General features: G+C 47.1%; 1 protein-coding gene across 11 annotated transcripts in view; it reads left to right on the top strand.

The window, feature by feature from the left end:
• syne1a (spectrin repeat containing, nuclear envelope 1a) overlaps positions 1 to 22,813 on the top strand; it is a 75,929-nt gene that overhangs the window by 13,352 nt on the left and 39,764 nt on the right. For 7 of the 11 annotated variants that reach the window (XM_088361313.1, XM_088361316.1, XM_088361315.1 and 4 more), the window contains 56 exons: positions 289 to 384; positions 790 to 873; positions 2,002 to 2,022; positions 2,205 to 2,297; positions 2,378 to 2,559; positions 2,620 to 2,816; positions 3,255 to 3,376; positions 3,563 to 3,619; positions 4,253 to 4,360; positions 4,670 to 4,807; positions 4,865 to 5,014; positions 5,080 to 5,192; positions 5,262 to 5,430; positions 5,510 to 5,606; positions 6,059 to 6,264; positions 6,611 to 6,775; positions 6,903 to 7,055; positions 7,143 to 7,286; positions 7,367 to 7,537; positions 7,613 to 7,771; positions 7,871 to 8,023; positions 8,184 to 8,318; positions 8,393 to 8,554; positions 8,624 to 8,832; positions 8,923 to 9,022; positions 9,138 to 9,302; positions 9,368 to 9,535; positions 9,608 to 9,772; positions 9,835 to 9,975; positions 10,047 to 10,207; positions 10,300 to 10,456; positions 10,537 to 10,764; positions 10,848 to 10,946; positions 11,014 to 11,189; positions 11,564 to 11,687; positions 11,761 to 11,927; positions 12,026 to 12,179; positions 13,377 to 13,981; positions 14,049 to 14,228; positions 14,316 to 14,469; positions 14,568 to 14,726; positions 14,872 to 15,054; positions 15,115 to 15,216; positions 15,293 to 15,496; positions 15,570 to 15,777; positions 16,166 to 16,278; positions 16,361 to 16,566; positions 16,629 to 16,790; positions 16,855 to 17,134; positions 17,249 to 17,421; positions 17,485 to 17,794; positions 17,872 to 18,036; positions 18,571 to 18,930; positions 20,279 to 20,415; positions 21,446 to 21,623; positions 22,386 to 22,568. In XM_088361313.1, coding sequence (XP_088217439.1) covers positions 289 to 384; positions 790 to 873; positions 2,002 to 2,022; positions 2,205 to 2,297; positions 2,378 to 2,559; positions 2,620 to 2,816; positions 3,255 to 3,376; positions 3,563 to 3,619; positions 4,253 to 4,360; positions 4,670 to 4,807; positions 4,865 to 5,014; positions 5,080 to 5,192; positions 5,262 to 5,430; positions 5,510 to 5,606; positions 6,059 to 6,264; positions 6,611 to 6,775; positions 6,903 to 7,055; positions 7,143 to 7,286; positions 7,367 to 7,537; positions 7,613 to 7,771; positions 7,871 to 8,023; positions 8,184 to 8,318; positions 8,393 to 8,554; positions 8,624 to 8,832; positions 8,923 to 9,022; positions 9,138 to 9,302; positions 9,368 to 9,535; positions 9,608 to 9,772; positions 9,835 to 9,975; positions 10,047 to 10,207; positions 10,300 to 10,456; positions 10,537 to 10,764; positions 10,848 to 10,946; positions 11,014 to 11,189; positions 11,564 to 11,687; positions 11,761 to 11,927; positions 12,026 to 12,179; positions 13,377 to 13,981; positions 14,049 to 14,228; positions 14,316 to 14,469; positions 14,568 to 14,726; positions 14,872 to 15,054; positions 15,115 to 15,216; positions 15,293 to 15,496; positions 15,570 to 15,777; positions 16,166 to 16,278; positions 16,361 to 16,566; positions 16,629 to 16,790; positions 16,855 to 17,134; positions 17,249 to 17,421; positions 17,485 to 17,794; positions 17,872 to 18,036; positions 18,571 to 18,930; positions 20,279 to 20,415; positions 21,446 to 21,623; positions 22,386 to 22,568 — 9,351 coding nt within the window. Of the gene's footprint in view, positions 1 to 288; positions 385 to 789; positions 874 to 2,001; positions 2,023 to 2,204; positions 2,298 to 2,377; positions 2,560 to 2,619; positions 2,817 to 3,254; positions 3,377 to 3,562; positions 3,620 to 4,252; positions 4,361 to 4,669; positions 4,808 to 4,864; positions 5,015 to 5,079; positions 5,193 to 5,261; positions 5,431 to 5,509; positions 5,607 to 6,058; positions 6,265 to 6,610; positions 6,776 to 6,902; positions 7,056 to 7,142; positions 7,287 to 7,366; positions 7,538 to 7,612; positions 7,772 to 7,870; positions 8,024 to 8,183; positions 8,319 to 8,392; positions 8,555 to 8,623; positions 8,833 to 8,922; positions 9,023 to 9,137; positions 9,303 to 9,367; positions 9,536 to 9,607; positions 9,773 to 9,834; positions 9,976 to 10,046; positions 10,208 to 10,299; positions 10,457 to 10,536; positions 10,765 to 10,847; positions 10,947 to 11,013; positions 11,190 to 11,563; positions 11,688 to 11,760; positions 11,928 to 12,025; positions 12,180 to 13,376; positions 13,982 to 14,048; positions 14,229 to 14,315; positions 14,470 to 14,567; positions 14,727 to 14,871; positions 15,055 to 15,114; positions 15,217 to 15,292; positions 15,497 to 15,569; positions 15,778 to 16,165; positions 16,279 to 16,360; positions 16,567 to 16,628; positions 16,791 to 16,854; positions 17,135 to 17,248; positions 17,422 to 17,484; positions 17,795 to 17,871; positions 18,037 to 18,570; positions 18,931 to 20,278; positions 20,416 to 21,445; positions 21,624 to 22,385; positions 22,569 to 22,813 lie in introns of those variants that run through there. The other 4 variants (XM_088361319.1, XM_088361311.1, XM_088361312.1 and 1 more) reach the window with 3 other exon arrangements.

The following is a 22,813-nucleotide window of genomic DNA, read 5'->3' as shown; positions in this document are numbered from 1 at the left end:
CGTAGGAGGATTTCCTATTGAAATTAATGTCGTCTAATGTGGCAGTTGGACTTTTTACCACTCAGCCAGGATATTAGCCCCCCAAAAATGCTTTTATTCAGAGTTTGATGGACTTTATAAAAAGACTTTAGGAACTGAAGTCTATCCAGTTTTTTCCCTTGACTTTGGCTTACATACGCCCGACTATAAAAAACAGCAACATTTTTTATCCTCAAAAATGTTGATAACTGGATCGTATAAAAACAAGGGTATTTGAAATCTAAATTTATGTTCTGTTCTTTTTGACAGCGTATTCCGCCTCTAGTCGTGACGGATCTGTTTGAGGATATCAAGGACGGCGTGAAGCTGCTCGCCTTGCTGGAGGTGCTCTCTGGCCAAAAATTGGTGAGGCCTTGGAATGCATCGAGTTGTGCGAGTGCGTGTTAATCTAATCTAATGAAGCGCATGTGAACGTGAAGCATTCTTCGCTTCCACGTGGAAATGAGCATTGATTTGCTCTTACTAGGATGTTTGAGTGAATGGAAAACGGCAGATTTACAAGGACACAGAAGAGTTTGGTCAAAACACACACACACCAAATAGCTTTTGGTGCTTACTTGTGTCAATATTGCCTCAGGTGGAAGTGATGTGTGTTCTATTGATCAGTGTGCAGTTTGGATTGGACTGGAACCGAATGAATGCTTTTACTACAATGTTTTGCTACAATGCTAAAGAATGTCTTCTTTGTTTTTTGCATTTGCCTCAATATGTGTTGTGTCTTTGAACCCCACCCCTTGTTGTCCCCTGTAGCCATGTGAGCAGGGCAGGAAGCTAAAGCGAATCCACTGGGTTGCAAACATCGGCACCGCTCTCAACTTCCTCCAGGGTAGGAAGGTAGGAGATGGGCTCTTCTTTTTATCTTAGCTGTTCCTCTTGTTGTTGTTCTTTTTTTTACTAACAGCCTCGTGGGTGCAAACGTGGAAAGCAAGCTTGACCTTTAACTTCTTACCTCGCCGCTTTCTCTGTAGCTGCACCTGCTGAAATCGATACAGTCAGACGTGTTCATGTTGACTCTGCTACCAAAAAAAATAAACAAATAAATAAATAAATAAATGAACAAATGAATAAATAAAATAAATATATTTTAAAAAACACTATGTGGTGAATTGTGAGACAGAGGTTCTAGACCCACCTGCTTCTAGACGTTTCTCCCTCTCGCCCAACACGGCAATCAGCTTGCCGGCGTCATGCGCCCAATTACATAAACTAATTACAAACCGCTTCAGTAAACTGCGTCTTCAGTGAGATCAGTCACACAAATTCAAGGCTTCCCCCCGCCTCCCCTGCTGTCTCGTCCGTCCTCGGCTATCTAAATAAAGCCATGCAAGCTTCTGCAAAGACATTGATTTCCCCTCTTCCTCGAGTGTGACAGGGTTAAACCATAAATCCTACACCAGTAATCTGCAAACTTGGAGATCAGACGTCAGCAGTCTCCGTGCGTGTGTCTGTTTGTGTGTTTGTGTGTGTGTGTATAAATCCAATGTTTCAAATTAAATGTAAACACACACTGCGTGGAAATCCAATGTATGTCTAGACTGTATTTATGTTCAGCCTAAATAATATAATCTCATGCCTGTTCTCACAAGATTTTTGTTTTAATATTTATGTGAAAATATGATTAGTTAGACCTATTTATAGATAAATCTTATGAAGGTATATATTTTTACAACTAAATCCCAATGCCGGCCAAATAACCTGCTGTGGTTTCCATTATGAACTTGTGCTTTTCTTATCAGGATCACCACACTGACCCCCTTCTAGCACCCGAGATTACCCTCACTTGACCCGACCCTCCGTGTTCCCCCACTTGAAGTGTCGCTTATTACCTGTTGTGTTGCCGCGCCTCTGTAATGCTCTGTGTGAGGATATAGAAAATGTATCATCACACGCTCTACAAGGTGTCCGTCTTTCATCAAACACATCTTGAGAGCCGTTTTTTACGTTTCATTTTCTGCCTTCTAGTCTGCCTACAGGGGATCACCGGTCAGTACCGTCTTTGTTTATATGTGCTTTCTTAGCTAGCTAAGTTTATCAACCCAACATTTCCCTCCTATTCCATCTCACAGTGTTTATAAATGTGTCCATGCTGTGAGATTTTGCCAAGTAATCAGAATGCAGTCTGAATGCATATTACAATATAGTGTGTTTTTTTTTTTTTTATGCAGATCAAACTGGTGAACATCAACTCGACAGATATTGTAGACGGTCGACCGTCGATCGTCTTGGGTTTGGTGTGGACTATCATCCTCTATTTCCAGGTATTCAATCCATTTTGCAAATGAAGGAAACACAAAATGAAATCGACCTGATATTTTTTTTTTCTCCTCACCCACTGCAGATCGAGGAGCTAACCTGCAGTCTCCCACTAATCCAAGCTTCGTCGGGCAGCTCCTCCTCACTGAACGGCTCGGCTAGCGGAAGCGAGAACGCCAGCCCGCCCATCAAGAAGAAGCCTCTGCCACCTGTACACGGCGGCGTTAGAAAGGCCCTCCTCAGATGGGTCCAACAGACAGCCACCAAGTGCGTAGTCTGCAAAAAAAGTATTGTTAAAACCCCAATCTAATAAATTCTCATTCCTAGGCGTCTGGGAATCGAAGTGAAAGACTTTGGTCCCAGTTGGCGAAGTGGCTTAGCCTTCCTTGCCATCATCCACGCCCTTCGGCCCAATCTAGTAGACATGGAGCACTCAAGAAGACACTCCAACCGAGAAAATCTGCGAGAAGCTTTTCTGTTAGCCGAAACGCAGTTAGGCATCGCACAACTTCTTGACCCTGAGGGTACGTCACATTTCCTTCGATATTTTCTTGATCCCTCAAAATACGATTTAACAGATTCTTCCGACTTGATCGCTGAAATCGCTGCGTCTCCAAGCCCTTATTAAATTAGAATTAAATTGTTAACCTGTCACCTTTTTATTTTTCCTCCCCGCATGAGTGAGTCAATGCAAAACCAATTGTTAAGTAAACTAAAGAGTCAAATGATGTGTGTCAGCTTGAACATCACATTAGCGTTCATGCTGCCTAACCATCTGTGCCCCCTCATGCCAGATTTCCAGAATAAACGCTGACAAATCAAGCCTGACATCAGCGTAATTAAGGTCCGCGGCATTCACCACAGCGGAAAATAGTCCAAAGACGATTTGGCTCCGTAGCGCTGAAGGTTGATTTCATATCTGCTTGATGTCTGATTACGTTCCGCGGACGTCATTTTGTCAGATGTGGACGTAGACAAGCCGGACGAGAAATCCATCATGACGTACGTGGCCCAGTTCCTGAAGCGCCATCCTGACGGAGAGCGCGGTGCCTCAGAGGGACCAGCGGCAGATGAAGATGAGGAGGTAAACAGCTGTCACAGTGATGTCATTTTCTCTTCACACGCCTTGTCTTTCCCGCCAAATGTCAGCGTAACACATCGGTGGTGACGTTTGCCATTTCAAGGCTAAATATAGAACAACCATTTGCTCCCTGCTTGGTGTCTGGCTGGCATGGTGACAGCTGTCCTTGTCTCGTTGCTTGTCACGCAGGCGTCTATCCCGCAGCATGGCCTCGTCGCTCCTCGCGATATCGAGGAAATGCTGGAGGTAGGAGGACGTTGATGTCATCATTTATCCCTCCCACTCCCAGACGCTTTCTTATCTGATGTCAGGCCTGCGGGTTTTCCCCAGCTCTGATTCCAGAATGACAAGATGTCATATTAGCTTTTGTGTTCGTGTTCCCACTTGGTTCCATTAGCATGGCAATGGAAGCCTCTGGCATTGGCATGATATGCATTTAAGGTTTTTTTTTTTTTTTTTTTGGAGGGGAGGCTTTGTTTCTATAGGAGCAATCACAAAGTAAAGTGTTGGACAAAATAAAGATGTTAGAATTAATTTAGGATTAAGATGTCATTAAGTTCGACACTGGCTTCCCACAGGAAAAAATGATAAAGCTGAATCGACCGTATTATCGTCATGGCGACTTGAAATCCCGGTAGGGGATCTGAGACAAAGTAGCCTGTTTTGACATTTTGTCCAACAGAGAACCACACAGGATTAGTAACGCACTTTTAACGCCAACACTTTCATCCTTTCCCGCCTCCGTCCTCTCATCAATCTATCCCCCCCTCGCCTATCTCCTCGGTTGTCTTTGTCTGCTTTTCATTTCTCCCATTTTGCGGCAATTTCCATATCCATATTCTCCTTAATCTTTCACCCCCCCGTGTCAACCTCCTGTAGAGAGAGCAACGAAAGAGCCTGAGGGAGTTTAAAATGTGGCTGGAGCAGCTGGAGAAAGACGCGCTACACGCCCAGGAGACCGAGGCCAATCTCGCTCTGCGGTATCAGGTCAGAGTGTACACTCTGTGTGTGTGTGTGTGTGTGTGTGTGGTTTGGAGTGGGCGCACTGGCCACAGTCACTCCCATTATTAGCTTAATCTGCTTTGGCATTACAGTGAGGGGATCAGACGACAGCCCCGTCATTTTTTCAGTCTGTCTGGCTTATTCCGCCAAGCCGAGGCATAAGTTTCGTTTTCACCACACCCTTCACTGTGCATTATAATTTGCTGATCGAGCAAAGTAAAATGAAACAGTAAAAAAAAACAATAAAGTCAAGTAAAATACATGCAAACAAACATCCATATTTATTTTGTGTAGTTATTCAAGAGTCTTCGCGTGCAGCTGGAGATGCGGAGGAAGCATATGGAAGATTCCTTAAAGTCCACGCAGAAGGACGGAATGTTGACAGTAGATCAGGCTCTGGTCAAACAAGCTTGGGAAAGGATCTCCAACAGGGTGAGGAAAGACACATGAAAATCATGCACAATTAATCACATGCTATTTGCATTTTAGCTCCTGGACTGGCATCTGGTGCTGGACACGTCCCTTCCCGCTCCTTTGGACGCGCTCGGAGCCTGGCTGCACCACACCGAAGGAGCCCTGCGACAAAATGTCGAAATCAGCGACGGGGCAGCCGTCAGCAAAGCCTTGGAACGACGCGAGGTTGACCAACACAACACGCAAATGACTCACGGTAGTTGTTTTAATTGTGTTGATTGACTTCACAGGAGGTGTTGAAGAGCCTTGAGGGTCATCAGCAGGTCTTCCAAAGGATCCATAAGGACAGAAGTATCGATGGCGTCTCTGTGCCACCTGAGCAGCTGCAAGACATGGCCGAGAGGTTCGGATGAAAAGGTTACCTAAATATTGTATGTAAGCAATTTCAATTTACCATTTTTTTTTCTCCTAGGTTGGATTTCATCTCCACATCTTGCAACATCCAGCTGGCTCAGATGGAATTCCTGAAGCACAAACACCGCATGGAGGCTTTTCTCACGCAGGCAGAATCAAAGCTCAAATCCTGGATCGTCAAATACGGCCGACAAGAATCTGTGGAACAGATGCTACGCGATTATGTCGTAAGCCCCAACGAGATCATTTCATCCATCCCGTTTTGCTAGAAAATGTACAAACTATTATTGTTTCTGTCTCCACTAGGTTTTTGTGGAGAAGCAGTATTTCTTTGAAAGTTACAAGACGTTATACCAGTCATTGAAAAGAGCTGCGGAGGTTTACATCAGCGCTGACAGCTCAGGTGAACAAAGCAAATCGTTTGTAGTGCATTTGTGTGTTTTCATTTTTGGTTTTAATTATGATGGAACGAAATGAAAACGTACAATATCACAGCCGCCCCCCCTCGTCGTCAGCATGGCTACAAGAATCTCAGCTATCTGCTTCCACGTCTGCAGGCAAAACCTCTAAATGAGCTTCCACCACCTGCTCAGTGGGGAATACTACCCTCATTTGCTAGTTTGGGGAGGCTGCTCCATTTCTGCACATCTCCGGGCGCCAAAAAACTGAGCGAGCGTGTTAGTTTCGTGATTACGTTTTAAGGGTTTGTGTCTAGCTGGAGGCCATGCGAGAGCTGAACAAGTCAGCTCAAGAGAGAAAGGCTTCAGTGTGTTGTCTCCAGCCAAGGCCTTGTCACAATTAGTCAATTTGGTTTATAATAATATTGACTTCAACTTTAAACTCGCCCGCCTCTAGCTGATGAAGGAGAGACGGGGGTCTGCCGGCATGTGCGGGATGTGGCGGCCCAGTGGAGGAGCCTGTCCATGGAAGTGCGCAGCGTGAGGAGCATGCTCGAGGAGGTGCTGTCCAACTGGGATCGCTACGTTTCCACGGTGGCCTCTTTCCAAGCTTGGCTGGAGGACGCCGAGGGAGCCCTAAGACAGCCGGAAAACACTAAGCAGGTACGACGAGTCTCCTTTGTCCAATTTCGGAGCAGCAGGTATGAAATGAAATCATTGACGCGCTGAGGATATTTAATTTATCGCTTTGGCTTGACAATGCGGATGACACATTTTGGATTAGTCAGCTAATTACTATTATTGATTCTTCAATTAAATCCAAGACTTTGTCTCATTTTTTGATGAGCTGTCATCTTTCCACTCGTCTGCCGTCTTTGTTTCCTCTTAATTTGCATGTCTACTTCTTTTGCTAAGCCGTAAGCTTTTCTTTTTTTTTTTTAACCAGCTCTCTTTGTTTCTCTAATCGCCTCTGCTTGTCTCTTCATCTCTCCCCCGCTTTCCCTTGCAGGAGTTCTTCAGGAATCACAGCCACTGGATGGATCAGCACGCCGCCATGAACGACGCGGGGAATTTTCTTATCGAGACGTGTGACGAGACTGTGTCGTTTGAGCTCAAGCAGCAGCTCCTCCTCCTGAATGGACGATGGAGGGAGCTTTTCCTTAAAGTCAAGCAGGTAACTAAAAAAAAAAAACTGGAAGCTGAAATTATTGACAATTCAAGTCTGATGGGCAACTGAGTAGAAGCGTGTAAAAAATGCTGTACAAGTTCTAATTTTATGTCTTGTCTTTTTTTTTTTATAGCACGACCAAGTTGACGGATTGGAAAAATGGCGAAAAGACCATTTAAAGGCAATGTCGACTTTGACAGAACTTTTGGATACAGCAGAAGCCAGGCTCAGCGCTCCAGTACAAGTGTCTTTCCTCGGTGTCCGAGCCTTTTTGCAAGACGTGGAGGTGAGAATTTTGCATTCTGATAAATTATATCGACAAACATTATTATTATATCTCTACCATGGTGAATGTCAACCCCTCTCATTTCAGAATACCAAGCAAAAGCTTGTCGCCATGGAGACGCATTACAAGCTGGCCGGCCGCAGCGCTCAGCTCCTCGCCAAAGACGCACTGCACGACGAGGCCGCCGGGGTCATCGCTACCATGACGACCGCTAAGAGTCGCTTGAGTCTGGTAGGTGTATGGAAAATTGATTTTAGTAGTTGCAATAATTCAGTTGAGCAGTTTTTAATAGATTAAAGCTTTGTTTCAAGGTGAGAGAGCGCTGCCCCGCCTTAGTGAAGGAATGCCACGCCCTTCTGCCTTTGCTGGAGGAGATGGAGAAACAAATGTCTGTCTTCTATCAAGCCCTGGAGCGCGCCCGTCGCATTAGTGCCGCGGACCCACACACGCCCAGCCCGACACTGCTCGGCCACAAGTGGCAGGTTCGTGTGATGATAAAGTTCAACACCAAAGATGCGCGAGGAATCGTAACACGTTGTCGAACGAAATGTCCTCAGGACTTTTTGAACCAGCAGCAGAGTTGCAAACGCTGTCTGGCGGTGATCGAGAGGAACCACAACACGGTGCAGAGGGCGCTCTCCAACAGCAAGGTGCTTCAAAACTTAGAGACCGGTTTGCTGCAGAAGAAATTGGCTGAAGTCCAAGGCTCGGCGCAGGTTTGAATTTGAAATGAGTGTACACGTTTTAATACACCTGAGAGTGCATACAAGACAGGACATTAATTTAAAAAAAAATTCTCTCTCTCTCTGCTGAAGGAGATCGCAGAGTGGAGGAGGCGGGAAGAAGCCAACAACTGTCTGAGGAGGAGGTTTGAGGAATCCAGACAGGATCTGGAGGCAGTGCTGAAGAGAGCTCAGGACTGCTTGGGAGAGTCGGGGGACGCCGAGGAATTACTGAAGAAGCACACGGTGAGATCACATCCAAAAATGTCATTGTATGAAATCTGTCCCCAGCCTAGCAGTGACATCAGAGCGATCCGATTGGACGCTTGGGAAATACTTTGAGACGATGCCTTGACATCACCGTTACATCGTCGTCAACTTTGCCTTTTTCCCTTTTGTCATGTAGGATGTTTTCAGTCAACTGGACCAGCACGTGCTGAGCGTCTTCCTGAAGGCGTGTGATGAACTCACTGACATCCTACCAGAAGAGGAGCAACGGGGGCTGCAAGAAACAGTCCGCAGACTACACAAACACTGGAAGGTCATTATTAAGAAGTGCATTGTCAATTAGAGCAACATTTTGTTGTCTACAAATGCTTTTATGGTCTGTTGCAGGACATCCAGGGCGAGGTACCGTCACACCTGCTGCGTCTGAAGGTAGAGGTGGAGCAGTATCCAATCGATGTCGTCCTCCAAGAGTGCCGAGCAGAGCTGGACAGAGAACTCCACATCTTGTCTGGCTCCTCTAGCAGCGATCATGTGATCCAAGAGCACAGGGTGAGCCTTCGGTAGTTATGAAAGCACCGGGAAAACAATTCCTCTCTTCAGCAAGGCTTCCCTTTGCAGATGTTCTTCAGGGAACGCAAACCTCTGGCTGTGTGCGAGAAGCGGATTAGGAACATGGAGGATCTGTGTCAAAAACTGCCAGACAACGACGCGGCTTATCGAAGGCTGGATGCCACCAGGAGGGCTGTGGAGGACGTCGCCGAGCGCATCAGGAGCACCGGCGTCACACTGGAGCAGCATCCTGATAAGTGGAAGGAATGGAATGATAGGTGGGCAGTGATTTGTTTTTTAAAATCCCATTACGCTCTCTGCATTAATGCTCTAAGTAAAAGCTGACCTTTTTTTTTTTCTTCACATAGATTTTGTGAACTTTCCGACTGGCTTTCATCTCAGAGGAGACACCTGAAGGAGACGGCAAGAACTTCCAGCCATCAGGAGGAAGTTGACGCTGCTGCTCGAGTGAGCAAGCATGCTGAATATTGCTTCAATTGATTAACCACATTTAAAAAAAAATCCACCTGTCATGTCTGAGGCTTCATAATTGATTATCCATTTTTTTCCCAATTCATTTTAGGCATTGAGAGAAGCAGGAGACGCTCGAGAAGAGAGCCTCTTATGGCTTAAGAGCCGTCTTTTGAGCCTGTCTGATGTGAGCTCTGAAGTGGAGACACAAAGACAGCAAAGTGCCCTGAACAAACTCTCAGCCGACTTTAAGGAATTGTTGTCCACACTTTGCCAGGTATTCACCGATTTGTCCGACCTTTTGTACTTTGTTCCAGCCTCCTAGCATCCCTTCCCTCACAGGAATGCGGCGAAGGCTCCGGCGCATTCCCGTTGGAGGAGCTCAGGGAAGAAGTGCGCGGTGCTCTGGAAGAGGTCCTGAGAGCTGGGAAGGAAACCGGAGAGCAGATCAACCGGATTCTGGATGCTGAGGATCTAAGAGAAGCCCAGGAACTCTTTCTTATTCATCAGGTGTGCTTGCAGAAATGTTCTCTTTATTATAATGTCGAATTTTATTGACATGTTGTCATGTATTTATTACAGCAACACTCAAAACAACTGCAGGCTCTCAGGAGGGAGGCAGATCTTTTGGTGTCCCACTCCAAGCAGATCCATTTGGGAGAGGCGCTTAGTCGCTCGGTACACGAGCTGGAGGAACGTGTACGAGAAGCGGACCGCCAATTCAGCGCTAGGGAGCGCAGCCTACAGGTAAGCGTGATCATCAACATCCACTATTTTGTTTTTTTGCTGTTGACATATTTGATCTCCAGGCCACCTTGAGCTCCTGGCGCAACTTTGAACGTGAGTGGGAAACACTTCAAGTGTCCATTAGCGACATCACCATTGATCTACACAAAGAGTTTATATTCAACAACCTGGACAGCCTGAGGAGCGAACTGGACCACACCAAGGTGTCTTTTTATGACTACATTGACTCTTTGCTTAGTATCCCTCCTCTAATATTCTGCTTATTTGATTGAAGGAGCTTTTCATCAAGCTTGAGGACTGTTCCCTGAGAGCAGACGTCCTCCTGGAGGAGGCGGTTGATCTTCAGCTCGGGCCGAAGAATCAAATTGCGGTTCTACATCAAGCCCAGTCCAGCAGGGAAGCAGTCGAGCAGATTGAAGACCACCTCAAGAAGAAGTTAGTTTCCGAGCACACTTTTGACATTTCTATCTTTACAACCACAGATCGGAAGAGGCATCGTTACTTTCACGTCATGTATTTCCTTCCAGTGTTGTCCATCTGGAGAGAACGTGCTCGTCGTGGGAGCGCTTTAACGAGCAATCCGTGACATTTTCCACGTGGATCAATGAAAAGCAGAGAGCGCTGGATGCAATCGGGCTCAACTCACCCTCCGATTACTTGGACGAACACATCGGCATTGTTGAGGTCTGTGGTCAATCCTGACTGGATGTAAATTGATTGATTAGCAAAGGAAGATGTGTTTTGAAAAACTCACATCCCTCTAGGTTGTGGCGGAAGGTTTAGAGGCGAGAAGATCATTGCTACTCCACATGGAGAAGGACTACGAGGCACTTTCCAGGTTTGTCTCCCCCGGAGAGTCCGGATGTCTTCGGGCACGGGTCACCCAGATGAAGCGTTCCTGGCAAGAACTCATGGAGAAAACACAGCAACGCACGGGGCAGCTCAACCAGAGCGCCTCCTATAGGCGGAAGTGCAGCGACAACCTGGAGCAGGTCATCTTTTGTCATACGCTGAAATATCTGCCTGCTTCTTTTTTTATTTTGACTTAACTGGATTATGTGTTATATGTCTTTAGGTTGAGAAAACTATGAATGATCTCAAAGAGAAGCTTGATACTCCTGTTACATTTTGCTCATCATCATCACAAGCTTTCAAGAACCTAGAAAGTCACATGGTAAGAAAAGTGAAAAAAAAAAAACGAATGTGCTGGGCTGTAGATTACTTTTTTGTCTTCCTCGTAGGAGGTGTGCCGGTCAGTGGAACAACTGAAGCCCGGACTGATGGCTTTGTGTACAGCTATGGAGGGCACCAAGTTGGAGCATGAGGTACTCCAACTCCAGCAGCTCCGAGGAGAGTTACTGGGAAAGGCCAGTGAGAAACAATCAGCATTAGAGAGCTTTCTAACGCTGTGGCAAAGGTCAGAAACAATTTTGACTCGACAGTCGAGGCTTGTTATTATCTTGCGTTTCCTCGCAACATATCTAATTACAATTGTATGGTCGCTGCTATTTCCTTTTCCCTTCAATCTCTCTCTCCCTCTTGACTGCCTGTTTGTCTGACCATCCGTAGCGCAGGCAGCCGTCCTTATTTCTATTTTAATAACGCAATTTTTTTATCACGAGAGCCTTCTTCGATATTTTTTGTTTTATTCAGAGGAAACAATAATGGCCCTGTCAAATGCTGTACGTATTTGTGTTGCTTGACATTTAATATTTTAGCGGCCTTCCTCTTTCTTTCTTATCCTCTATCTCATCTTATGACACAATGTATATTTATTTTTAATCCACACAGATTTGAAAAGGAATATTTATCCATGAAAAACTGGCTAGATGCTTGCGAGTGTGCTTGCTGTCCTGCCGACGAGCTGCTCTGTGTAGACAAGGTGAAGCTCACGATGGAGCTGCAACACATCCAGGTATTTTTATTTTTTTTTGTTATCCATCATGGGTCTCGCTGTTTGCTTGAGCTTCTGCATTTTGCTTGAACAGGAGATGCAGACCGAAACCCCTTCCAATGACGCCCTACTTGAGGGTCTGTTAAATATTGTGTCGTGTCTCTACCCGTCTGCCCCCGAAGCTCGGGTCGGAGAGCTGAATGACGAGCTCACCCAACTTCAGGAGCGATACGTCTCACTGAAGAGCAAAATGTCACGCAGGTAATCTACTTTTAATCCATTATAGAATTTACACGGGGCAGCTCGCTAGGCTAGTAGCTAGCATGGCAAAGATGAATTCATTCTCATTATTCTTTTAGACATGAGCAGCTGGAGCGGCAGTTGTTTCAGCTGGAGCTTTTCAATGACGCTCTTTTGACACTCAGCCAAAAGAGCCAACATCTCCCATCTGTCTTGAGAAGCTCTCTTCAGGTTGACGTTACTGATCTCGAAGGTGCCTTCACAGAGCTCAAGGTGAGATGTTAGTTTATTTACCTGTCTTGTTCTAGACCAGGGGTGGGCAAACTTTTTGACTGGCGGGCCGAATTTGGTTCTAAATTTTGATCGGGGGGCCGAACCAGGAGCAGATGGATGTAGTGTTTGCGTGAAGTAATAGAAATGACATGGAAAGGTCATTGCGTAAAAGGTTTGTACTTTTAGTAGGTAGTAAAGCATGGATATTCATAAAAAGCTTTTTGAAAACGTGCATTTATTAACAGCATTAAAAAAATATTTCACCAAAAAACTACTATCAGTGATTCTCATTAAATACGACACTGTTATTATGAATAATAGTTTCCATCACTTCAGCGCTTGCAGGTCAGATTTATGGAATATGTTTATCTAATGAGGCGAAATCACATCAAACGGCAAACATTCTGACTAAATACATCATCTTGAAGAATCAGTAAAAGAATACTTCTAAATAAAGTAATAAAGAAATCAATAGTATTGTTGGTCTCCCTTTTTTGCTAGTGCATCATGGTCTGGAGTAAAATTTATTGTGGTAATCCTTAGGATAGAGCCGAGGTGTCGGTCCGTTAACCTAGAGCTGTGACGGGTTTTGTTGACGTTCATGTGGCGGAACGTCTGCTCACACATGTAGGTCGAGCCAAATTGTCCTCTCTTTTTTTTTTAAACACTTGGCACTCAGTGTCCACCTTTCTTTTCCTCGGGCCACTCATTTTAGTGGAAGGATTCCAGGGGAAGGTTTGTGGGTGGCATTAGCGTAAAGCTGTATTTGAAAGCTCAGCGCGCGAATTACGAGAATGCTGACGTCACAGCCCACACTCGAAATTCAGCACTGATGGAAATCGAGCGCGGAGTGCGCCGGGTCCGTACTACATAGTACGTACACGCACTTGTGAGTGTGCACCGAGCTTTCTGACACGGCTTCCGGGAGTAAATGCGCGGGTGGGCGCTTCCCCATCTATTGAGGAAACATACTATTTGCAGCGAAAATTACCCAAAAAAATGTTCAATAATACAATTTATTCATGTTTGGCGGGCCGGACTAAACGGCGCCGTGGGCCGGATGTGGCCCGCGGGCCGTAGTTTGCCTATGTCTGTTCTAGACCAAATAAACGGATCAGAGAGCCTTCCAGGATAGACCACTTCATGTACCTTCTTGTCCTGCTTACCTAATAGGTTTGTTTAACTCTCCAATTCCAGGAGCAAGACTCTCAGTTAAAAGCTTACTCATCACTAAGAGAGGCTCTCCAACAAAGAGAATCAGCCCTGCTTCCATGCTCCAGCCCAGAAGCTCAGCAGAAGCTCCAAGCCTGGAGAGAAGATTGCCTACAACCCTTCACTGAAAGTGAACATCTACAGCTTCTCCGCAAAAAGTGCCTGAACGAGTTAAAAACCTACCTGGAGAAGCGTGAAGCAGCGGTTGGGGGTGTCGGCCGTCTTCGCGAGGCCCTGGTGAGGAAAGGGAGCTGGGATCCATCCGAAACAGATGAGCTCCACCGAGAGGTCACGAGGGACGTGGCCCGCCTTGAGGCTGAGGCCGTAGCCTTGGACGGGCAGCTGAGCAAAGCCCACCTTCACCTAGGCGGGAAAACCTCCTGCAGGGCTCAGGCTGCGGCCCTCATTGAGTGCCTGGAGGAGGTGCGGAGCAGTCTGGGATGGAGGCAGAGTGAAGCGGAAGCCCTTGGAGCTATGTGGAGGTCCTTCAGGGGGAAGAAGGCGGAGGTAATGAAGACTTTGGAGACGTTGCAGTGTAAAGCAAGACAGGAGGTGGTCAAAGAATGCTCTGTGCAAGCATTTCAAAACAGGTACACTTGATATTTGACATAAAACATTGTGGATTTTTCCAACTATTGCTTGTTTCTGTCCCAACAGGCTGCGTTACTTGAGCCAGCTGGAGGAGGAACTTCAGTCCCTCCATAAGTCCCAGCAGTGGTTAGAGGAGAAAGGAAGCCAGCTGGCCCAGAAGGACACGGAGCGGACAGGGGAGGCCCTCAGAGACCTTGATGTGGTCAAGGCTGCCTTGGACTATGTCAAGACTCTCATCACCAAAAGGTCAGTTTGAAATACTTCAGCATTCTCATGCAGCTTCTTCAGTGTCAGTTGTTACAATTTTTTTTTATTCTTGTTGCTCTTTATTAGTCAGGAGCAGAGTCAACGGGCACTCGATCTCCTGCGCCGATACAACCACTTAAGGTTGATCCTCGATGCTTCGGTGGAGAAAGCCCGTGCGCTTGCTCACAACCTGCCCGATCACAACCACAACGCTCAGGAAGCCACGAGGTCTTTTTCACTGGTGAGAACGAACAGCCATTGCAGTTTTACCCGTATTTTATATTTGCTACCAGTCTTATGTGGTCATTTGTGAATTTTGAAACTTTGTTGTTGTCGTAGCACGAGAAGCTGCTGGGTGAGCTCCGAGAAAAGCAAGAGGACATGGACCAGCTCATCACCGCGGTGGAGGATCTGCATCGAGAACTGGCTCGCTTTCCCGACTGTGACGCAAGCATGGTTCACAGGGACGTGGAGGCGTTAAGGGCCCAGTGGTTAGAGGCGAGTAACAAGAAATGCCCTAAATAATTTCAAACAGGATTTAAATTGAAGTATTGAAGGTTAGCACCTCATATGAAATTTAGTGCTCAGCTGTTCCTAGTAATGAGTAAACAAGTCCTGACATGCTGGCTTGTGTCGCTGTCAGGCGTCGGAGAGAATTCAAAGCAACACGGAACGATTATGCTACTGCGTCACCCTCTGGGATGATCTCAAGCTGATGGAGCAGGACATGAATCAGTGGACCATCTGCAGTTCCATCGCTGAACTCAGCACAAGTGTTGCTAACACCAGCGACAAGGACATGGAGGCTTGTCTTGCCAACTTTCAGGTTGATTTGGATCATAAACGTCATGTTGTGACTTTAAGATTCATTCACTTTTATGTCCAGGCTGAAGTGGAGAAGAGGAAAGGGTTGTTAGATGCTCTGCTAGAGAGAGTCGGGGAGCTCAAGGAGCACGCTAAACTGGAGGAAACGCCCCTACAAATGCAGGTAAAGACATTGTGTCTGCAAAAACGATGACTGATGGGAGCCATATCCAGATTCTGACTATGTTCTCTTGATTTAGGTGCTGGAGTCCGATCTGAGGAAGAAGTTAGTCCATGTTCAGGAGGTGTTGGACCAGACCAAACACACTCTGAGCCACTTCAGATTCCAGAAGCAGCGTCTGGAGAATCTCATGTCCCAGATGAACAAGAGGCTTGAAAAAGTTGAGGATTCCTTGTCGAGTCTTAAGGAGGCCACCTCCCCTGAAACCATTGATGCTATTAAGGTAAGCGATATGTTGTTCTCCACCTTTTTGAGGGAACATAAAATGGTATGACTATGTCCTCATGCTCTCACAGGATCTTCAGGGTGTTGCCGAGCAACAAAGGCCAGACCTGGACTCAGCCCGAGAGTCTCTGAGTATCTTAAGCAGGTCCCATTCCTCTCCGGAACTCTCTCGCCTCGCCGCCGACCTGACGGCCGTCGCCCAGCGCACCGAGGAGGCCGTCCAGCGTTGCGCCAAGGCCAGGAGCAACCTGCAGGACGCGCTACACCTCCATTTGAACCGTGAGCCTTTGAATCAACTAATTAATCTTACCTCATCCGTATTGTCAGTTCAGGATAAAGATTAGCATCGGATTTAGTGCTAATCTTCCCCTAGAGAGCGCTTAAGTGGCGCACATTCCATTGACAATCACTGGTGCACAAGTGCACTCTCTCTCTGCTCCAGCACACACCTGTGCCTCCTCTAGCGATGCTGCTCTTGTCACATGAGCTCCCGAGGGAGTCCTTTAGGCCCGGTTGCCGGGGGCAACCGTGTGGACACGCCTAGCCCTCCCATACGCTTTAGCAGCACGCTTCCCTTCTAGTTCCTTCACTTTTCCAGTACAGGGGTGTGGAGTTCTTACAGCTTTGCCTTCTGTGTGTTTGTTATTTTGTTTTGCGGCGGAAGCAGAGCTTTTCCAAGAATTCCATTCCTGGCTCTCGGGTTTGAAGTCGGAGTTGAAAGAATGTGCCAATCAGTCGGGAGACGTTTGCATCCTCACAGCAAAGTTGCAAAGATTGAAGGTATGACTTGCAAATTGTGGTGCTATTCTTCCGTTCTGTTGGGAAAAGTGCAGCCCACATTTTGTAATATTTACATACGCAGTCGCCAAGGCAGTGGAATTCAGAGGGCAAGGAGCGTCTCCGTCGCATTTGTGAGGAGGCAGAAAGGCTCCACCTCCACCTGCCAAAAGCTGCAGCAACACAACTGCAGGAGCATCTCTCCTCCTGCCAGAGAGAGTGGGCGAGCTTCCTGGATGAATCTTCTCACAGCCAACGAGCCCTGGAGGAGAGCATTCAACTCCTCAAAAGGTAAGGGATCACTTTTGCGTGACACAGTTGCCAAATAAATACATGAATTCTCTCCTCCCTAGTTTTGATGATGCTGTAGAAGGTCTCAGAGATTGGCTGAAGCAAATGGGGCTCAGCCTCAACAGGGAGTCTCTTGTTGGGGCAGACAGCCAACAAGGCGCCCCTGACACCAAAGAGGAACTGGATAGGGTGGAAAACCTCCATAAAGAGCTTTTAACGAGACGGTACAAACCTTTTTTTCATAAGCTATCAGCTGTTAAGTAGTCACTTATTACTGTTCTCCTTTAGAGACTCTATCGAGCGTGTCATCCAGGACGCCCAGTCCTTGTCTGAAGCAGGACGCGGGTCTGGCGAAGAGGTCCGTGTGGCGGGCCGGCTCCAGATGGAACACCGGGCTCTGCTCAAAGCCGCAAGGGGGAGGCTGCGAGGCTGCCAAGAGAACCAGGCCTTTGGGGAGACCCTGCAGGGTCTGTGGGCCTGGTTAGAGGAGATCCAGGAGAAGCTGGGCACGGTTGATAGCACCATGGGCAGCAAGGAGCAGTTGCAGCAGAGGCTCGAGACTGTGCAGGTGAGGGCCGATGAGCGGTTTTGCTGCATTTGAACCTTTTCAACACTAGAGAGTGCTGTTATTTAACTTGACCTACATTTGGATGCAGTTCTTTGATCCCAACTGTTTGCACAGGATATCCTACTTTTGAAAGGCGAGGGCGAGGTCAAGCTAACTATGGCAATGGGTAAAGGCGAGATGGCCCTGCGCAGCTCCGGCGCCGGTGGACAGGAAGCTGTACGCTCACAGCTCCAGGAGGTGGAGGATGCCTGGGCCACGCTGCTTGTCACGGCCATGAGTTGCCACAGGTGGGAAGGCCTGTACAAACAAATAAAGAATCAGTTTTAATGCTCTGTTTTACTTTCTGTCAGTCGTCTCGAGTGGACGGTATCTCAGTGGACCGGATACTTGGAAAACGCAGCCCAGCTCCGGCGCTGGATGGAGGCCGTGGAGCGGGAGGTCCGTGCCTCCCTCGCCCCACAGCCAGCGCCCAGGGAGAAGGCCTCGCAGCTTGAGAGACTGCGAGCCCTCCTGACCGACATGGAAGACCACCAGCTGTCCTTATCCAGTCTGGAAGAAAAAGCCAGAGAACTCTTCAAGAAGACCGGCGACGCCGGTTTTAACCACTGCGCTCGGACCCAGCTGCAAGTGCACTTTGACGAGCTGGCAGCTTTGGTGGAGGTACGAAGGACGTTGCCTCATCACTACTTCATGTCACCAAAACCGTCATGTTTACAACGGTTGTGGCTTTTCTTTAGGAGAAAGTTCGCCTGGCACAGAGCGTGGTCCTGGAACACCAGGAATACTTGGAGGCTGTCCGGGAGCTTACCGATTGGCTGATGACCGCGGGGGAGGAGCTACAGCAGTGGTCGGACACATCTGGAGACTCTACCTCTATCCAGAAGAAACTACATGAAGTGAGGGTGAGACGTCCTTCTAGTCAGAAACCGGGATTGACATAATGAGTCCTTCAGAAAACAAAATTGTCGATCCAGTTATAATCTGTTGCTATGGTAACTGATTGTTTAATGCCATTTTCTTAATAGGCAATTAAGGAAGACAGCATTTGCAGGAAATTTAATTGGATTCAGAATAGATTCAAATTCCTTTGTCATAGAGTTAAAAAAAAAAATCCTCCCGAGGCACGGTTCACTTCTAACTGGTTTATTAGCCTGCGACTAAAGATAAAAGAGAGTAGTATGTGAAATGACCAAAAAGGACAATTGATTTACATTTGAATTTCCACGCTCAGATCCTAATTATCACATAATAAATTAGTGTTTGAGGATCCCTAGTGTGAAGAACGCAAACAGACACGCAGTCAGTCAAAGTGTTGAATTTCACACACACTCAACCCGAAGAGAATACTTTATAAATAGCGTCGACTGCTCATCCTCAGGTCGCAGTTTCTATAGCCAACGGTTTCCTTGGCAACTTTGCCTCCTCTCAATCCTCAGGAGCGCGTGGAGTGTCGACTCTTAGAAGGCCGTGAGCGCCTCGGCATCGTGCGACGCACCGCTGCGTCAGCGGCGGAGCACACGGCGGCGGGGGGCTGCGAGGCCATGGACCGGCAGCTGGGGGCGCTGTCCCAGGCGCTGGAGCAATGGGAGGGCGGCGCTTTGAGGGCCAGAGACGGCCTAGAGGGGGCACTCGCCTCCGCCGCCGCCTCCGAAGAGGAGTACGAGCGCCTGACGTCTCGGCTGGAGAACGATTCGAAAGAGCTGGACGTGCGACTCAGGGGGTGGAACCAGGAGGTGATTCGAGCCGAGGGACTTTGCAATGGCGAGGAAGCGGTGACGGGGTGGCAGCTGGCTAAGGTACTCGCTGTTAACATGGCCGCCACTAAGACATCATAATGACAGAAACCCTCATTACAAAAATGAAAAAGACAATCAACGGGTGTAAATAAAAAACTATTTAAAAAACCCCGAGTTTAGGTTGAAAAAATAGCCGGCTCGACTGGGATTCATCATCGTCGGTAATTGCGTATTGTTAGTATGTTTACGTTGCAGTAATGAAAAATTGCGATTTGGGTTGAACAAGCAGTATTCATTTTAGAAAAATGATTAGCCATGTTGTTAAATGGAATGCACACAAAGCGCATGCACACTAAGCACTTTGCTTTCCATGTGCAATTATTCTTTCCTTTTGTCAATCAGAAAAAAACACATTAGTCCGTAAATCAGCTTTACGGAAACAATCAGGCTGTGACAGCTACAATCCAATCACTTGCCCTCATTTTCTACCCATCAGCCATTCCCCACATGTGGACATTTTTGATTGTTTGTTATTGCAGGATTAGGCGGAAACTTTATGGCAGGTCGGTGCCAATTCAGGATTATTTGGGCATTTCTTTTTTTTTTTATAATTGACTTTTACTGTTTGTATGATTTGGAAGACACTTAATCTGGATTCCTCAGTTTGCATTTCGTGTTTTGTTTTGGTTGGATTTGGATGCTCAGTTTTGTATCCAAATTACTTTTTAGAACCGACATAAGTAGTGATGACTTCCTCACCACTTTCTCTTCCCTCTCTGCCTCGTTGCGGATGTTTACAATTTTTACTTCTCGCTTTTCCAGCGCAGCCTTAACACCAGCCCTCACGCCCCCCACCCCCCTTGAGCGTCCTCGGCCATGCTGTCCAAAGCGCGGCCGCAGAGAGGAGGAGTCAGCCACTCTGACGTTTTCTCCTCCTCCTCCTGCAGCCTCCCTCCGTTTCCTGTGTGCCTCTTTTTGAAGCAGTGCTTCATCTGCGCCGCTGACAGCCGAATCCCACCGGGAGAGAACGTGAGAGAGAAACGGCGGGAGGAGGAGGGAAATGTTTGAGAGGGAAACAGCGGCAGGGTAGGAGAAGGCGGAGAGAGGCAGAAAGCAAGGGAGGGAGGGGATGTTTATTGGTCATACGTCAGCGGAGGAGGGAGGCAGGACATATTTCACAGGACGGGATTTTATAATCGGCCGATTGCGGCGTGCGAACCGCGCCGAGGAGTGCGGGAAGACGTTGCGCTCGTCTCCTTCCTGCCTCTTCCTCGCGCCTTTAAGAACAAACATGCCTTTGTACAAACTGCACTGTGAGTGTGTGTGTGTGGAATGTGAAGGCACTTATTGACCGGTGTCATGCGCACACACACGCTGAGCCAGCTGGACTACATTTTGTGTTGTTCAGGACATAGTGGAGGGCCTGCAAAGCGTCGAGCCGATGGCAGAGAAGTTGAAGGGGCAACTGAACGAGCTGGTGCAGTACTCCAGGGACTTGGCCTCCCAGTCGGAGCGCGTCACGGCTGTCATCAAGCAACACAACAGGTGAGGTGACGGCAGTTTTTCAACATGCTGTCTATCAGAATGAGATTGGGTTTTATTCTACAGTGCATGCGCTTTAAGCATAAAGCAAGGAAGTGAACACATGTGGAAACGAAAGATAACATCACCACATAGGAATTTTCAGCAGACGACCAAATCATGACGAAATAGTGAATGTCAGTAAAAGCAATTTCTTGATAGCGCCACCAAAAGTTCTCTGGTGCCAACTTACAGTCGTTGTTTATTATTTTATTTATTTTGTTTATTATTTATTTTATTTATTATGTATTTATTGTTTATTATTATTGTTTATGCAATGTGCATGCACCTGAGGCACAGTCTGCATCGCATCTTTTGTTGAGAGGCGCACACGTCCCATCACCAAAACAGATGTGCGTGCGTCCCACGCAAGTTCACTGACATGCACGTGAATACATAATGAGTCGTTTTTGAACAAACCTCCCACTCCTGCCTTGACCTTCCCCAATCATGCATATTCATGAGCGGCAAGCGTGTTCTTCTCCAGCCTGCATTGTACACGGGATGTCAAACTATTACCTTTTGTTTATTTTCTGAACTAGTCTTGTGTGCCACCTGTTTGGCCTTGCCAATGGCTATAAATAAAACATGTGCCTAATAATGTGGCAAGTGTGCGGGTAAGATGAAAGGAAGCACGGTTTTTGTCCTCGTTGAAGGAACCCATACCAGCCTCTACCATATAATCATCCTGTTAACTATCCCTGTCATGTTGTCTTTAGGTCACCTTTTCCTCGTAGCACCAAGCTGTCATCCCTCATATTATCACCCTGGTGAACTCTTGCCCCGCTCATATGTCTCCTCTCAACCCACGCTGAGGTCCCCATCCCCCGCTCTGTCTCTTTAACCCATTGCTTCCACTTCACCCACTTTTGCCATCCCTCCACCTGCGTGCTTCCCATCACCCAGCCATAACGCCAAAAGACAGAACAGTATGTCTCGTCATCTTCATTGACTCAAGTGCCCTTGTTGTCTTTTTCCTCTTTTGTGCCCACAGTCTTAGTCTCCGTGCATCCAGGGAGTGCCAAAATAAGGAGCGCCTGTTGGAGCAGCGCTTCCGTGCCGCCCTTCGAGACTTCCAGCAGTGGTTGGTCAACGCCAAGATCTGCACCGCCAAATGTTTCGACGTGCCACAGAGTGTGGCAGAGGCCTCCGCCGCCCTGCAAAGAATACAAGTAAGACATTTCGTTTAATGGCTATTTTGGCTATTCAAGCAATTCAAACCAGTGGGATATCCTATTTTTGTCCATATTGTCACCAAGGCTTTAAAGAAGAGCCTTAGCATGCATCCTCCTTCAGAAGTTGTTTTTGTCAGGATGAGAAGGAAATGTCACCGAGTGTATGGCGGCGAGGAAAGAAAAGCCATGTTTTATTTATTATTGACCTGGTGAGGAATGTGGAACAATGTTTCCACATGACTGACCTCCAGGAGAACCCGCATGGGAGGGGTGAGCACAACTAGGAGTGGGAGAGGGGCTGCATCACCCTTAATTGGTGGTGTACACTTACTCTAGCAGGGGTGGAGGGAGATATGAAAGCGAGAAGTTTGAAGACAAAAACAAGCCAGTGTGTGTGTACAGTAAGTGTGTGTGCGTGATGCACAGATGGTGGAGTGGTCCCCGCTGCGCTGCTGTCATCGTCTCAGCTCCGAGGGAGGGGTGTTTTGTGGACGGCTGGGCATGGAAGAGCCACATTATGTTTAAAAAAAAAAAAAAAAAGTAGACTTATTTGCCTCCACCGGTCATGTTCCATCGTTTGTGGCGAACTATGTTGAAGTGAAGAGCTTAACTCGCTCACTGCTGGATGTTTATATTTGTCAACAGCAATCCAATTGTTTACTGTTTAAAATCTGCAACCCAAAAAAAATCAAATATGATTCCCTCCTCCTTTTTCTGTGTGTTCAACAGCTTCTTTTGTCTGTTGCGTGTGCCCCTCAGGAGTTCTTGAGTGACAGGGAGCACGGCCAGGCCAGACTGAGTTCAGTGGGTGCCAGCGGGGAGCTGCTCATGGCCGTGGTGTCCAAAGAGCGGGTTGAGGCCATCAAGGCCAAAGCAGCAAACGCCAGAGAGGACTGGAAGAGCCTGATGAATAACCTTCATCTTAGGGAGGATGTGCTCAAGGTGGGTTTCTAGGTAGATGTACACTTGAATTAATTTCAGTTTCCTGATTCTGGAATTGATTGAGATGAGTCTGTAAAAGAAATAGAGTACAGAAACCTCTTCCCTCATCAATGAATTCCATCCATCAATCAATCAAGCTTTATTTATAGTAGAGCACTTTTCACACATAAGTGCTTTCCTCAATAAAAGCCAAGGTTAATAGACACACAGATAAACACACACACACACACACGCACACACACACA

The sequence above is a fragment of the Syngnathus floridae genome, chromosome 19 (assembly GCF_059516105.1).
Source record: "Syngnathus floridae isolate MCC-2025c chromosome 19, RoL_Sflo_1.0, whole genome shotgun sequence".
In the NCBI taxonomy this organism is placed as follows: Eukaryota; Metazoa; Chordata; class Actinopteri; order Syngnathiformes; family Syngnathidae; genus Syngnathus; species Syngnathus floridae.
This window is presented reverse-complemented; position numbering and strand designations above follow the sequence as displayed.